Source organism: Carcharhinus amblyrhynchos, chromosome 8 (assembly GCF_965287045.1).
Source record: "Carcharhinus amblyrhynchos chromosome 8, sCarAmb.v2.hapA, whole genome shotgun sequence".
In the NCBI taxonomy this organism is placed as follows: domain Eukaryota; kingdom Metazoa; phylum Chordata; class Chondrichthyes; order Carcharhiniformes; family Carcharhinidae; genus Carcharhinus; species Carcharhinus amblyrhynchos.
In genome coordinates this window covers 92,839,422-92,856,867 of record NC_137331.1, presented here as the reverse complement: position 1 = coordinate 92,856,867, position 17,446 = coordinate 92,839,422, and the positions used below count along the sequence as shown (strand labels likewise).

Genomic DNA, 17,446 nt, shown 5'->3' with positions numbered 1-17,446 from the left:
AGTGTGTTCCTATTTGACTTGTCATCTGCAGTAAGTGGTTACAGTAATGAGTTAGCAATCCTAAGGCTAACAGTTCAAATCCCACCAAGAAAGTTTGAATTGAAGTGAATAAATCTGGTATTTTTTTGGTCAGGCACCAATGAACCCTCATGTGCTTTCTCAAGTGCCTCTATAATTTAAAGTTTAAATTTATTTATTAGTGTCACAAGTAGGCTTATATTAATACTTCAGTGAAGTTCCTGTGAAAATCCTCTAGTCGCCACACTTCAGGTACACTATGGGAGCATTTAGCATGGCCAATGCGCCTAACTGGCATGTCTTTTGGACTGTGGAAGGAAACCGGAGAACCCTGAGGAAACACAGAGACACATGAAGAATGTGCAGACTCCACACAGGCAGTGACCCAAGCCGGGAATTGGACTTGGGTCCCTGGTACTGTGAGGCAGCAGTGCCAACCACTGTGCCACCATGCCACCCGAAATTGGATCAATAGCCATAGAGTCATAGAGGTTTACAGCATGGAAACAGGTCCTTTGGCTCAACTTGCCCATTTTTTTAAACCCCACATTAGTCCCAATTGCCCACATTTGGCCCATATCCCTCTATACCGCATCTTATCCACGTAACTGTCTAAATGCTTTTCAAAAGACAAAATTGTACCTGCCTCTACTTAAAAAGGAAACATTTGCTGAACAGCATGGAAATGGGACTATTTGAATAGCTCTCCCAAAGGTCAGATACATGGCTTCTTTCTCTGTTATAACTCCTAGTAAGGTTGCAATGTTGGAGGAGGTCACATGGACAGGAAGGGGCAAAGCCACAGGTGGGTTTGAATGCAAGGATGAGATTCTTAAATTGAGACTGGTGGACCAACATAAGTCAGTGAGCACCGTGTTGACAGCAGCTTCTAGTTTGCTTTTTCACCAAAAGTTGGGGATTAAAGTGCAACAGTTTCCCCACCTCCAACACTACCATAGTGGATCAGAGCAATGGATCTTTCAGAAGGAAATGATGTTAATTGACAATTTGAAGAAAAAGAACTACATTGATATATGTTGAGATAGCAGCTTGAGGGTTGTGGATAGTTTAATGTTATTATTTAATTTTTTTTCAGGGGAGATGGGGAATGAAGACATTCCTTAAAATAAGGGGTTAACAGGCCTATCCCGAAGTAGTAGGTGCTACAATTACCTTGGTGCCCCTGGTGGGATCCCCTCGACTTAATTATAAAGCTGTCACATTGGTGAGATTTGAATATTCAGTGAGGGAGGGATCACGTGGTGGAGAGGAGCAGTAATAATATGATGGGAAATATGAAGGTAGAAGTCCGTGATAGCTTCTTACATGAACTCTATATGGTGTGGTGTGTTGGGCTAATTAGCCTATTCTTTCAGTGGTATTTCCAATCTACTTATTTCTGTCCCAAACTATCAATTTTCTTTCAGCTGTTTCATCTGATTTACTCTCAGCAAGACATTGTTCGCCAGTTAGCAAAACAGGCTGGATGGCAGGACAACTTGACCAAACTCTATGTCAAAGAGTCGTACGAATCTCGGGAGGCCAGTCTATCAAGCTCGTTCAATAACTACTCTATAGACTTACTCAAGAACTCTGATCAGAACCAAGACTTCATCCAAGAGCAAGGCAAAGAGCTGATCAATCGCATGAACAGCCAAACAGATTTCCAAGACTCTGACGTCTTTCTCCCCTTCAATAAGAATCTCAACGAAGACATTTCAGAAGGGCATTCTGACCTTTCCATGTCTCCCAGCTTCCCCTCCGGCAAGATAAAGTCCTATGATTCCTTCAACTTCAAGTCATTTGATTCCTTGGATCGCACAAGTCACTCCTCCACCAATACAATAGATATCCCAAGCTCAAGCGAAGCCATCCCTGCTGACATTTCTGATGACGCTTTCTACCAGCCTCTGTCACCTTTCACACTCCCTTCCTTTGACTTGGGAACGGAAATGGGGAGTACCAGTTCCTTTACCACCATGGAGAGTGGAAACCTGACTCCAGTCAGCACATCAGAAACACCATCTCCTCTGGAGAATTTCAAACCCTTCCCAGGGATTCGGACATGGAAAAGTTCCAGTCTCTCCAATGTCCTGGATGACAGCAGCTACCAGGAAAATCTCCCCAGTGATGATGCTTCCAATACCAGCAACCCACAGGTATTGAAATGCTCCTTGGTTTCATAATAATTTTTATACACATTGAATTACTTTCTCGGCACTGCTATTCAGGAAATATTGGTCCAAGAAGGGTATAATGCATACTGACCGAATGATATTTGTGCTGCAATTGTCACAGTAAATTGAAGATAGCTAGGCTAACGTACCTTGGGGAGAAATTAGGAAACATTTTTTTCACTCAACGGGTAATAGAAATCTGGAATTCTCTGCCAAGAAAAGCCAAGAATCCTGAGGGAACATAGGAGCAGGAATAGGACATTCAGCCCATTGAGCCTACTCCACCAAACAATACATTCATGTGTGATAATCCACTTCTTCTCAAACCATCCCATGTCCCTTTGTTATTGGTAGTTAGAAATCTGTCAATATCTGCTTTGAACACATTCGGTGACAGCTTCCAAAGCTCTCAGGGATAGAGAATTCCAAAGATTCATAACCTTCTGAGAAAAAAGAATTTTCCACATTTTCATCCTTAATGGATTGTCCCTTATTTTGAAATTATGTTCCCTGCTTCTAGATCGTCCAGTTAGGAGGAATATCTTGACTGCATCCATCCTCTCCCTTTAAATATTTTGTGGTTTATATGAGATCACCTCTCATTCTTCGGGCGGAATTTTTCCATAATTTGTCAGAGTGTCAGACTCTGACTGAAGACGGAGTGTATCTCTCCAGGTACACAGCTGAGTTTCCAGAGCAGATCTTCAGCCTCTGGGAATGGTGTCTATGCTGTCAGTCTGGTGGGGCAGGGCCTGATGGAGCCAGCAAGGCCACCTCCACAGAGATTGGGGCACCATCAATCAACACTGAGGTAAAATTATCCCACTCCAATCCCCCAAAACATGCCCCTGGTGGGATCCCCTCAACTTAATCCTTTTCTTTTAAAGCTGTCACATTGGTGAGGTTTGAATACTTATTGAGGTGGGGATCATGTGGTGGGGAGGACCATTAATAATATTAAAATTTATCAAATGTCATTGGCAAAGGACAGAGGAAACAAGATTTCACCAGCAAGAATCTTGTTTCTCAACTCTCTTGAGATTCTGCACCCACATTTAAACCTGAGGTAAATTTTGCAGATGTAAAATCGCCTCTTTTGTATCAGATGGAGTACTTTATACCTAAACCTTACATAGCTCACATGGAAGCAATCAACTCTTAGTAAAAATTGAAATTTCTGTAAAAATTTCATTTGCATCCCCAGTACAACATCAATTATCCTCATATTTCTGAAAATGGTCTAAATACAAAATCTTCTAGAACCTTGTAGGAAATATATGAAAAAATATAAGTTGAGGACAATCCTGTCCTCACCCAATATCCATGACCTGAACTTTTCGAATCTTCTGGTCCTGCCAAACCACGGACCAGAAAATCCCATCACTGGCCAATTGCGGGCTGCCTCCACCACCACAAAACATACAGTGAGCTGTGTGGAAAATCCCGCTCCACAGATGTGCACTTTCCAGCATAACTCAATCCATCAGTCAGGTCAATCAGGCAGCAACACAGGAATCTATAGATTGGCTGCAGTCCATCTATTCAACAGTAAATTCCAGAGCAGATCCTTTCAATGACCTGATGAAAATGACTTTAGTTACAATACCTCACACATTGCATGCAAATCGCAAAGTTTCCATTCTGATGTCTCTCTGCTGCCCGCCTCAGAGGACTTGAATGTATCCTGTGTGTCCTACACCTATCAATCAAATCTGTCTTTGACTTTTGTTGGCTCTGAGTCATGAAAACTTCATCCTTGTGTTTAAACTACCTCACCTCCTTAAACTGTGTAACTTTATCCAGTTTGACAATTGGCAACACCACTGCCTATTTTGAATTTGATTTGATTTATTATTGTCACATGTATTAGTACACAGTGAAAAGTATTGTTTCTTGTGCGCTGTACAGACAAAGCATACTCTTATAAAGAAGGAAAGGAGAGAGTGCAGAATGTAGTGTTACAACCATAGCTAGTGTGTAGAGAAGGATCAACTTAACGTGAGGTAGGTCCATTCAAAAGTCTGATGGCAGCAGGGAAAATGCTGTTCTTGAGTCAATTGGTAAATGACTTCAGACTTTTTAGCTTTTTCCCGATGGAAGAACGTGGAAGAGAGTATATCTGGAGTGTGTGGGGTCCTTAATTAAGCTGGCTATTTTGCTGAGGCAGCGGGAAGTGTAGACAGGGTCAGTGGATGGGAGGCTGTTTTGCATGATGGATTGGGCTACTTTCACCACCTTTTGTAGTTTCTTGCGGCCTTAGGCAGAGCAGGAACCATACCAAGCTATGATACAATCAGAAAGAATGCTTTCTGTGGTGCATCTGTAAAAGTTGGTGAGAGTAGTAGCTGGTGTGCCAAATTTCTTTGGTCTTCTGAGAAAGGAGAGGCGTTGGTGAACTTTCTTAACTATAATGTTGACATGGTGGGACCAGGACAGGTTGTTCGTGATGTGGGCAGCTAAAAACTTGAATCTTTCGACCATTTCTACTTCGCCCCCATTGATGTAGACAGGAGCATGTTCTCCATTACACTTCTTGAAGTCGATGACAATCTCTTTTGTTTTGTTGACATTGAGGGAGAGATTATTGTTGTCGCAACAGTTCACCAGATTCTTTATCTCATTCCTGTACTCTGTCTTGTCATTGTTTGAGATCTGACTCACAATGGTGGTGTCATCAGCAAACTTGAAAATCGAATTGGAGGGAAATATGGCCACACAGTCAATGCTGTATAAGGAGTATAGTAGGGAGCTCAGAACACAGCCTTATGGGACATCGGTGTTGAGAATGATCATGGAGGAGGTGTTGTTGCCTATCCTTACTGATTGTGGCCTGTGGGTTAGGAAGTTCAGGATCCAGTTGCAGAGGGAGGAGCCGAGGCCCAGGCTACGGAGTATGGAAATGAGTTTTGTAGGAATAATGGTGTTGAAGGCTGGCTGTAGTCAATAAATAGGAGTCTGACATACATGTCTTTGTTATCTAGGCTCACAGTCTGATCATTTTGATCATTCCTGCTGATATCTAATTATTTTGTTCAATATCCATTTTTTGATAGCACCTTTGTGAAGCCCATTGGCGCTTTTGGTATATCAGATTTGGTATATCAACTTTTTATATGTGCAAGTTGTTAACGCTATAATAATAGTTCTTATCTTGTCACAACTCAGATAGCCCTGCAGTGAAGGATAGAATTGGAACCAAATATTTATACATGCACTGGCTTTTATTTACAGGGACACACATTGCATATCATGCATCTCCACCCAACCACCACCTTTTCCTGTATACATGAACACAACTGAATCCCCAGTCAAGGGCCACAGCCTGAATACCTCCATCATAAATATTCAAATCATATGCATTTTTTTTATATTCATTTGTGGGATATGGGCGTTGCTGGCTGGTCAGTATTTATTGTCCATCCCTAGTTGCCCTTGAGAAGATGTTGGTGAGCTGCCTCCTTGAATCGCTGCAGTCCATGTTCAGTGTGTTGACCCACCACGCCATCAGAGAGGGTATTCCAGGATTTTGACCCAGCGACTACCAAAGAATGGCGATATATTTCCAAGTCAGGATGGTGAGTGGCTTGGAGGAGAACTTGCAGGTGGTGGTGTTCCCATTTATCTGCAGCCCTTGTCCTTCTAGATGGAAGTGATCGTGGATTTGGAAGGTGCTGACTAAGGATCTTTGGTGAATTGCTGCAGTGCATCTTGTAGATAGTACGCACTGCTGCTACTGAGCATTGGTGATGGAGGGATTGAATGTTTGTAGATGTGGTGTCAATCAAGCAGGCTGCTTTGTCCTGGTTGGTGTCAAGCTTCTTGAGTGTTGTCGGAGCTGCACCCTTCCAGGGGGAGTATTCCATCACACTCCTGACTTGTGCTTTTAGATGGTGGATAGGCTTTGGGCAGTCAGGAGATGAGTTACTTACCACAGTATTCCTAGCCTCTGACCTGCTCATGCAGCCACTGTGTTTATGTGGTGAGTCCAATTGAGTTTCTGGTCTATGGTAATCCCAAGGATTACCAGTGGGGGATTCAGTGATGGTCACACTATTGAATGTCAAGGAGTGATGGTTAGAGTGTCTGTTACTGGTGATGGTCAATTAACATAACTGAAAGCTTCCTGATGGAGAAATGATCTCAGCCATGTTTCTTTTTTCTTTCCTAGCAAACACCGGAAGAGGAACTTTGCAACTTGCTGACGAACATCATCTTCTCTGTAACGTGGCGAGGTGTAGAGGGCTCTGAGGATGCAGCGTGGAAAGAACGAGGACAGATCTTTTCTGTCCTGACCAAACTTGGGACAGCCTGCGAGCTGGTCCGTCCACCTGATGAAATCAAAAGAAGGTCAGTATCGCATCTTTGAGCTTGCTGTAAACCATGTGGATTCTTCTTCTTTTCCCCTTCCTCCTCCTCCTGTTCCCACAAATCCAACTACTGACCCCAAAAAAAACACTTGTTTCAAAAAAATGCATACTCCATATAGGGAGTGAAATTGCTCTCGTTCATGATTGACTTCAGTAAAACTGGGAAAGTTTCCATGAAAAGAAATGTTCAGGGAGGATGTTTTTCAAGTGTTGCAGATTCCAAAGGAGCGAGTTGAAATGCACATTAATAATCACATACTTTACAGGAAGAGGCCAGAGAAGGAAACAGTTTTGATTTAATGGGGCTGGTTTCAAGTGACCTTGCCTGGCACTAACATGGTGCTGACAGACTCAAAACACAGTCAATAGCCTTAATAGGGGCAATGTGACTGCCCCAATTTGAAAGGGGCTGACTGTACTACAAGGTGTCCAAATCACCCACCAGTTTCATGTGAAGATCAGATACTCAGTCCAACTGTAGATAAGAACAGGTTGAACCCTGCACAGTGTGTACTCTGCTCAGTTCCGTGGATCATAGAACAGAAGAAGGCTGCAAAGGATGAAGTTGAGGAGGAGCAGCTGTCTCCCTCCTTAGCCCACCAATATACTTTGGATTACAGCTGATATGGAACCACAACCCACCACCGCAACTCCACCATCCTCCCTCCCCCCCGCCCCCCCCCCCCCCCCCCCCCCCCCCCGCCCGCCCCACAAACCCTGTGCTGTTTATCCTGCAGGTGACAACTTTGCCCAGTTATCAGGCTGCAATCTAATGAGCTCCAAGATGTCTTTTGTAACCCTAAAAGAAGCACAAAAATGATAGGAATTTCCTTGCTATTGAAACAGGCAGCCCAGCTTGTACACTCCACTATTATTCAGCCACCAAAATGTCTTCCAATCACTTACAGAGTATTCAAATAATATTGCAAGTAATAGAAGGAATTGGATAGATATTTTGCCTCAGAATAATTGAGGGGCATGAGATCTAGTCCTATATTTTTATCATATTGCTCCTGATCTCATAGCTGAAATTGAGTAGACAACTTCAAATCACATTTTTACCAATTTTCTACTTTGGATATTGCCCAAGTTGAATGCTAGAGTGTAGACTAGTCTATGAACTTTGGAACCAGCTTAATGGGCATCAAGGATCTCCCCAGTCCTGTTCATTTCTACGTTTCAATAGTGCAAGATGGTATTTCCATTTGGTATTCTATTCTCTAGACCTTTCGATGAAGTAATTCCAATATTTCCATTGTTTAAACAAATACATTATCTGCCTATGTGCTAGCTTGGCTCAGTTCCAGGTACATTTGTCCCTGGGGCAGTAGGTCGCGAGGTACACACATTATCTCAAGAATTTGAGTTCATCATTAAGCTAACATTTCTGTGCAATGCTAAGGAAGTATAACACTATTAGAGGAGCTTTTTCATATGTTGAACAGAGTACCCCTGCCAGCCCAAATGCCATGGGAATAGAGATAAGTAATTCTTTCTCCCTCAGTCGCTACCAGGGATGGGTTCAGAGACTCTCCCACCAACATCCATAGTGGTGAACCCATCTTACTGATTTACTCTCAAACTCATGTTGCAATTGCCCTGAGATTGTTGAATTGGATACCATACAGCAAGCTTTACTCAGTATTTAGCCCCTGCACTGAGAATGTTTGATGTGACATTTTAGAGGGGGCTTTACTCTGTATCTAATCTGTCCAGTACCTTCCCTGGCATGTTTGGGACCATGGTTTCCTGAAATGGAGAGTATTCCACTGGAAGCATTACCTCAATGAGCAAACTAAATTATTTTAGATCTGATACAATAATATAGTGGCACTGAATGGTAAGTAGAGACCCTGATAGGAATGGCCATTCTAACAGAAACAATAAAGAATGGCCACAAGTTGAAATTAATAAAGTGAAGTAGCTAATCAGTTTAACACTCTGGGAATGAATTTATTCTTTTCCTTTAAAAAAGGCTGGGAACTATTGAACAATTATGAAAGCCATCTCAGTCAGGAAATGAGAATGGGTGTTGGAAAGAAAAAACTGTTTGATTTATATAGCATCTTTCATGATCTCAGGGTGCCCAAAGCACTTTACTGCCATTATTGCAATGTGGGGAAACGTGACAGCCAATTTGCAAACAGCAAGATCCCATAAACTATAATGGGATAATAGCCAGATAATCTGTTGCTATTTTGGTTGAGGGATGAATATTGGCCAGGGTAATAGGAGAACTCCTGGAAGAGCAATATGGGATATTTTGAGTGGGATTTTCTAGCCGTTCCTGTCGGCGGGATCTTCTCATCCTGATGGCAGCAGACACATCCCCCTAGCTATGGGTTCCCCAGCAGCAGAGGGTGCAAACAATGGGAAACACCATCGAGAACGGCAGGACCGGAAGATCAACCGCAGGTTATTGGCAAGCTGCCTTTGCCTCCACAAGACATGCTGCAGAGGGGGCCAAAAATCCCACCCATCATGTTTAGCTGAGAGGGTAGACAGAGCAAAAACACAAAATGCTGGAGAAACTCAGCAAGTTTGACAGCATCTGGGGAGAGAGAATAGAGCCAACATTTCAAATTTGGATGACTGTTTGTCAGATGTGGGGGGTGGGTGGGGGGATGGGGAGGGGGGGAGGAGGGTGGGGTCATCCAGAATCGAAACATTGGCTCTCCACAGATACTGCCAGACCTGTTGAGTTTCTCCAGCATTTTCTGTTTTTGTTTCAGATTCCAGCATCTGCAGTATTCTGTCATTAGGACAGACAGAGCTTCGTGTTACACCACACTGACAGCTTTGACAGTAAAGGACTTCTTCAATACTGTATTGCAATACCTTCCTAGTTTCTGTATTGAAATATCGGGACTCAGGTTTATGAACCATGACAATGTGAAGATGCAGCCCACTGAGCCAAGACTGAATCCTTGGTCTGAACTTCAAAACACTTTCAGTTACACGGAATTAAAATTGGCTTATGTGTGTTTACACAGTTGCAAAATAGAAAGGAGAATCTAAATGATAGGAGGCAACAATATAATGGAGAAGATAGTTGCTGAAGTCAGTCATCAAATCAGAAGGCTGATGGTTAGATTTTGTTATGGGCTGAATGCTGTCTTTTTGTTTGAATTGCAGCCTGTTGGAGATGATGCTGGAGTCTGCATTCTCTGACATTAAAGATGCTACAAGCACAGCATTAACAAGTCACATCCAAAACATACTGAAGCTTCTCCGACTGCTTCAGGACTTCCTCTTTTCAGAAGGGCAGAACAATCAAGTGCTATGGAGTGAAAAGGTAAGCAATAGTCAGGGATGTCAGTCAAATGAGACTTTTCTTTTTCAATTCCTGAAGACAGGTCCAACCCACAGTGACCATGGCCTCCACCGCAGATAGAGCAATAAGACAGCTCAAAGCCATTCCAGTTGGAACAGGGATCAACAGAACTATTCTGTTGGCACCAGCTGTCAGCCAATTAACCTCTAGGGAATTCAAGTTCCTGTGGCAACATCCACTTTTAAATGCATGTTGTACCCTGGAGTGATGAATAGTGATGGGAGTGCTGCAATTTCTTTCCATCAAATGGCTGACTAGTTACTGCTCTTGCTGCCTGCCATTGCCGCGTATTGGAAGGATTTACAAGCTGATACTCAACCTGTTTGGCCATGTTATGAATGCACCTTCTTTGACCACCAAATCCTGGAGTGGGACTTGAGGCTGGAACTTCTGGACCAGAGGCAGGGAGTATACCCAGTGCTTCACAGGACCTACTTGCAATGAGACTGTTGAACTAAAAGAGGTCTAAATTGATGGGTAAGTACTTTGTATGGTGAAATTACTAAGCCTTACGGGCCAGAACATTCCAGATTCCATTACTCATCTGTAATGTGTCAATACAGCTTTGCTGAATGGACTGTCAGTTTGAATGCAGTGATTATCATTGCTGTGTCAATATCCTGGAACTCTGTACCTAATGTGGGAACACTCTCACCTCATTAACTGTGGCAGCTTAAGAAGAAGGCCCAACAAGAAGGACTATAAGAACAACTAGGGAAGGGCAATAAAAATCAAATTTTGCCAATAGGACCCACATCCTGGGAATTAATATAGATAAAAATTAAGCTCAGTACAGAATAGCATGGACCTTGGTTCCTTTCCTCATTCTATCCTCTGACTTGTTGTGCACCTGGCAGTCGGAGAATAGCAGTGTGTGGATGAATGTGTGTTAACTGGTCAATTATTTATTTACTGATCTTCCTATTTTCAGATTCTTGAAGGTGTCATTAACTTGTTGGACAAACTAGCTGTTTGGTTCCATTCAGACAATGGGACATCTGATCTGAAGGAAATGGCTCAGATTGGCCTCAGGATTATCCTGGGCTACATTGTACAGGAAGACACTCAGGTTTGTAAACTTTTATTTGTGAAAAACAACTCAAGAGCACCACGAGGGCCATAAGAACATAAGGACATCCCATCAAGTCTGAGGTTTAGACTCCAGGCAAGACCACTTTGCATCGTTTCCTCATCTATCTCATCTTCTTGACTCTCCTAAACCCTCTAACCACAGCTTCTAGTGCTAGGGAAAAGTTGCCTTTTGAGTAGGATTCTACCAAGCTCAGTCTTCTTCACCATGACATGAATCACAAACATTAGCATGCAGGTACAACAATTAGGAAGGCAAATTGAATGTTGGCCTTTACTGCAAAGGAGATGGAGTATAAAAGTAGAGAAGTCTAGCTATAGCTGTACACCTTTTTGGTCTCTTTACTTAAGGAGGGATGCACTACCTTAGAAGAAATTCCATAAATGTTTACTAGACTGATTCCTGGGATGAAGGGGTTATCTTATAAGGAAAGGTTGAGCAGATTGGACCTGTACTCATTGGAATTTAGATTTAGACTACACGGTGGCACACTCTGCTGTCTCACAGTGCCAGGGACCCGGATTCAGTTCCAGCCTTGGCTCACTGTCTGTGTGGAGTTTGCACACTCTCTCCATGTGTTTCCTTTGGGTGCTCCAATTTCTTCCCGCAATCCAAAGATGTGTGGGTTAGGTTGATTGGTCGTGCTAAATTGACCCTTAGGGCCCTATTTTACCATTTTCATTCTAAGTGCTGGGTGGACTTGAAACTGGGAATGTTTCAGATCCGACCTTTAGGCCCATTCTCAGGTGCCCCCATACGCACTCTGTGAAAAAAATAGCAGCGATTCTGAATCACACAGCAGAAGCCTAGGGCAGGGCTTAACGTGCCCAAAGCTCCAATCAGCGCCTCTAACTGCACATGCGCAGAAAGAAAAGATAGAATGCTGCTCCCTGCCACATTGCTCCTGGGCCTGATAATGCCTTCTCCATAGCTCCCACAGACTTTGCCCCATCCCCACAACATAACTGACCCTTTTATCTCCCCACACCCCCCACTACCCAGACCGATTGCAGGTCCCTTGCCCTTATCCCCCACTGATCACATGCAGAGTGGCAGCAGACCCCCCCCCCCCCCCCCCCCCACCACCTTTCCCCTCCACTGGTCACATGCAAAGTGGCAGCCGATCCTCCTGTCCCACACCCGATCTGGGTCGGGGAGCCATCTGACCCTCCTCCCTCCACTCCCCCTCCCCCAACCAATCTGAGTCAAGAGAGCCATCTGACCCACCTCCCTCTCCCCCACCCCACCCCAACCCACCAACAATCTGAGTTAGAGAGCCATCTGACCCATCTCTCAATCTGAGTCAGAGAGTCATCTGACCCACCGCCTTCCACCATACCACCCCCCCCCCCCCCCCCCCCCCCACCCCACCCCACACCCCTTCCCACTGAACTGAAGCAGACAGCCACTGAATGCTCTGAACTTACCTCCTCAGAAGCTGGAGCACCCAAATCAGACCTTTGTGGACCATGTCTGTTTTGCACCGAATCTGGATGGGCAAACACAGTGATAAAGGGGGAATGTGCCAGTATGTTTGGACGTGCAGCCCATTAAGTCAATTTAAATGTGTGCAAATGCATTTAAATTGATGTCGTGCCTATTTTGAGCGCAGTCCCAGTGGCAACCATTTTCAGCCCTTGGAAAAGGGGGAACCTGTACGGAGGTGGATGCGGATCGCGCCGCACACTCAACTTTACCAAGTTCGCGTGCCTGAAAACAGAGACCTGAGGGTCTATGGTAGAATGAGTTGGTAAGGCTTTTAAAAAGATAGCTATCAATAAATCTAATAAGAAATTTAGGAGAAATGTATTTACCCAGAACGCGATTAAAATGTGGAACTTGCTGCTACTTAGAGTAATTGAGGTAAATAAAATGGATACATGGAAGAGGAAACTAGAAAAGTGTACGAGAGAAAATGGGACAGAAGGGTATGATAGGGTTTGATAAATTAGGGTAGGGAAAAGTTTTTGTGGGGCTTAAATGCCAGCAGGTGGGGTGAAAGGCCTGTTTCTGTGCTGAAAACTCCATATAATTCCCACTTCACTGCACTAAATTTCAAGTTATTCCTATTACTTTGACTTCAAATAATGGCACAAGCCAGCACAAGATAAGGATGGTTCTCCTAAGCACTTTTTGGTCGAGAGAGTGGTTGAGCGTGACCAGCTTTGGCACTGATCAGAACTAATAGTTAGCTACAAAAGGCTGTTTATCTTGACAATGCTATCTTGCTGATAGAGGATAAGTTTTAAATATAGCCTCAGCTCCCCAGATCTATTTAATGCCAATTAAATCACTATATGTATAGAAAAATGTTTTGTCTGCTTAAGCTGTTGTCTCTGTATTCAATTCTCTGCTCTTCAACTCTCTCCAGGTGTGTGCAGTAGCCTGCGTTAAGCTTCATAGCCTCCTACTGACCATGCCAATACGGAAGGAGGAAGCCTGCTTCCTGCTTGGAAAACTAGATATTCCCCTTACCAGATCCATTAAGGGTAAGACTGAGATCTTCTCTTATCTGATGCCCATTGTCCGCACTCTCATGGATCAGTGTTACCAGCTGCTTGATCTGCAGTACCAGCTGCCATCCCTGCCACCCACCAATGGCAGCCCAACCATCTTTGAAGATTTCCAGTATTTCTGCGCCACCTCCGAATGGAGATCATTCATGGACAGACACGTGAGTATTTTATGCACCTAGGCATTGTTTGATATATTTACATGCTTTTCGTGAGTTGTTTGATTTTGTGTGCCTGACATTCCGGAACAATTGTCATGTAAGTGCAATTAGCCCAGCCTTATTGTCCTTAATATATAATCTAAAATTTTCCCATTTCAGAAATGTGAGACTCCTCATGTCCTTCAGTTATTTGTTTTTATTCTAATGCCTTTGTGCTTTTCAACCCTGATCTTGGGGTTGACAGGACAATTCCTCTTTTCGTTTATCCTATTGATAGATAGCCTGCATCATATGTCTCTTGACACTTCTCCCAGGTTACAAACATACAAATTAGGAACAGGAAGGCCACTGAGCTCTTCAAGCCTACTCCACCATTCAATAAGATCATGACCGATCTGATTGTAACCTCAACGCCACATTCTCACCTACACCTGATAACTTTTAACCCCTTCTCCCTTTGCTTATCAAGAATCTTTCTACCTCCTTCTTAAAAATATTCAAAGACTCTGCTTCCAGTGCCTTTGGAGGAAGGGAGTTCCAAAGACTCATGACCCTATGAGAGAAAAAAAATTCTCTCATCTCTGTCTTAAATGGAAAACCCCATGTTCTTAAAGTTATAGTTTATTTATTAATGTCACAAGTAGGCTTACATTAACACTGCAATGAAGTTATTGTGAAAATCCCCTAGTTGCCACACTAAGTAATCACCCCTAGTTCTAGATTCTCCCAGAAGAGAAAACATCACCTCCACATTCACTCTCTTTAGTCGTCTCAGGATTCTCTCTATGTTTCAGTCATGTTGCCTCTTACTTTTCAAAACACCAGCAGATAAACACCCAGCTGATCCAACCTTTCCTCATAAGATAATCTGCCCATTCCAAGTATTAGTCTAATAAATCTTCTCTGAACTGCTTCTAAATCATCTGCAATCTTATTTAAATAAAAAGACCAATATTGTACACAGTACTCCAGATGTGGTCTCACCAATGCCATGAACATAATCTCCCTTTATTTGTATTCAATTCCTCTCGCAATAAATGATAACATTCTTTCAGTTTTCCGAATTACTTGCTGTACCTGTAAACTAGCTTTTTTTAATTCAAAAACTTGGACACCCAGATCCCTCTGCACCTCAGAGTTATGCAATTTTTCACTATTTAGATAATATGCTTTTTTTCTACTTTCCCTGCCAAAATGGACAATATCACATTTTCTCGCAGCAGACTCCATTTTCTAGATTTTTGCCCACTCACTTAATCTATCTATATCCTTTTGTAGCCTCCTTGTTCCCTCTTCACATCTTACTTTCCTACCTATCTTTGTGTCGTCAGCAAATCTAACAATCATAGCTTTAGCCTCTTCATCCAAGTTATTTATATAAACTGTTAAAAGGTGCAACAAAAGTACTAATCTCAGTGGCACGCCAACCCTTACATCTTGCCAGCCAAAAATGACCCATTCATGGCTACCCTTCACTAGCTATCCTTCTATCCCTAGGTTCTTAATTTTAAAAATAATCAATCCAGACACCACCTACAAACTCGTCCCCCAACTTCTTGTGCTCTTCTAGACATTCCTCATGTCTGTCCAGGCATCTCCTCCCTGACCTTTGTGTCTCCCTCTTCACTGGCCGGGTATCTTTGCTGCTGCTCAGTGATGCTCTCTATCCTGCAATCTCTTTCTCCATTTAATCCTCCAATCTGTTTTGGGATCTCTTTTATTAATCTGTCTTTGTCCCCACCCTCATGTTTCCTCATTTGTCATCATATCTACCCATTTCTCTCCTTCTTAGTTTTCATTTCTGCCCTGGGATCTCCAACCATGTTTGGCTCCTGTGCCTGCCCAGTTAACTCCTCTGACTTTGTCTTCTTGCATCTCCCAGTCTATCTTCCCCCTCTCAGCTCTGCATCTCATCCAAGCAAGGGTTTCACATCACCTTGCCCACTTGATCTTCTTGTGCTGGTGTTGCTTTCTAAGCTTATTGTATTTCAATCTATATGATCAAATGTTTTATTATATCTTATCCAAATAGATCCTATTGAATATTATTGTAACTTTTCAAGCCTACCTTCTTCAACTTTATGTTACTATGACCTTTCTTTCTTTCATGCTTGTCAACCTGTTTTCTTTGGTGTATTTACTTTCAATAATGTATCTTTGTCTGCTTTTGCAGGTATTGAAAGCCATGAGTCAATATGAAGTGGACACATTTGGCAGAAGCCATGATCAGATGTCCAACTTCTGGAATTCCTGCTATGATTCTCTAATGAGCAGCTCACTACGTCGGGAGCATGAGCGTGGGGAGAGCCGTTCCAAGTTCCAGGTATGTGATGAGTGTGGCAAGCATTGAGAAGGCCATCTGACCCATTAAGCAACCTTCTTCCACTGTCCCTATACAATTGACACTATTGTGGCTCTATGGACCTGCTTAATCTCCACTTATGGACCATATACACTCTACGTTATCATGGACATCACCCCAGCCATTTAATCTCCTCCCACAGGAGGAGATTATTACCCTAGTCTAATCTATCATGAATTCTATTTCTCTTGCCTCCTATGTGAAAATATTGATTCTTTCAAATGCAAATTAAACTTATTTCAGAAAATAACATTTTAAGGAAAGATTGTACAGGTGATATGTGGTAAGTGTAACATGTTTGGGAGAAACATGTTACTTTAGAACTATGGTTCCCAAAAATCTCTGCCACTCTTTCCTTGGTCAAGTCTGGGTTTGTTATAGACAAATTAGTAGTGATCATCCAACAGTTCCATTATTACTGTACCATGTAGCCACTACATTAGTAGAAGAGAACTGGCTGGACTGTGGATTTTTGTTCATTTAATAATTTGTATGTTGCTATGTTTGTGATTACATCCAGTGACTCCAAACAATTAAACAGTTCACATTCCAGAGCAACTGAAGTTCCTCCAGCCAAACTGGGCCTTTAGCCTTTCCTTGAAAAATGTTTTGTGTGACTTTTGATATTTTTCTTGACATAAAGGCGACACTTGCAAGGATGCATTTATTGCTCATCCCTAGTTGCCCTAAGTAGATGATAGTAGACCTTCACCTTGAACTGAAATAATCCTTGTGACAATGGTGGTGCTAGATAGGGAATATCAAGATTTTTGATCCAATAGTATTGAAGGGACAGCAATATTCAATTATGCCTTTCAAAAGGGAGTTGGTTAAATATATGACCATTTCCAGAGCAGGGGTCAGCAGAAAAGCTGATCCTCAGTTTGTCAGCCCTGTGCTGGAGAATGGGAGAGGGTGGTGGGTCTGCCTCCTTTGACCTGGAACTCTGTGTATGTGCTCTAGAGCAACAAGTGTGCTGAGGAGAAGGCAGCTACTGTTGGTGTTTTGCTGCTTTTGGTGATGGTGATGCTATTGCTGTTGGTGTGGCTTGTAGTGTTATTGGTGTTGATTTGTCTGCTCATGTCGTCCCACATCACAGATCATGCTATAGCTGTTCAAGCTGCTTCCATGCTGCAGTGTAGGCTGACAGCAGGAAAGCACAGATCAGTGTGAGTAAAATCTAAGGTAAGGGAAATAATATGCTAATCATAAAGCAGTGCAATTAATTGCTCAGAAGAAGTGCATTGAGCACAAATCTTTCTCATAGCCAGGAGATATGCAATTTCACTCCTTAAAGACTTTCCAGCCTATCAGTTTCAATGTTCAAGACGTCTCACTGTGTTTTCACCTTGTTGACACTGGTGAGTTCCACATAGCTTGGGAAACCCACGTGTTGGCTGTTAAAGCAAAAATGCTGGGTTAAA

General features: G+C 42.9%; 1 protein-coding gene across 1 annotated transcript in view; it reads left to right on the top strand.

Annotated features, from left to right (window-relative positions):
• nbeal2 (neurobeachin-like 2) overlaps window positions 1–17,446 on the top strand; it is a 227,477-nt gene that overhangs the window by 158,857 nt on the left and 51,174 nt on the right. Inside the window, exons 27-32 of the mRNA XM_080194499.1 lie at window positions 1,446–2,177; window positions 6,364–6,542; window positions 9,698–9,857; window positions 10,828–10,965; window positions 13,358–13,660; window positions 15,834–15,983. Coding sequence (XP_080050625.1) covers window positions 1,446–2,177; window positions 6,364–6,542; window positions 9,698–9,857; window positions 10,828–10,965; window positions 13,358–13,660; window positions 15,834–15,983 — 1,662 coding nt within the window. The remainder of the gene's footprint in view (window positions 1–1,445; window positions 2,178–6,363; window positions 6,543–9,697; window positions 9,858–10,827; window positions 10,966–13,357; window positions 13,661–15,833; window positions 15,984–17,446) is intronic.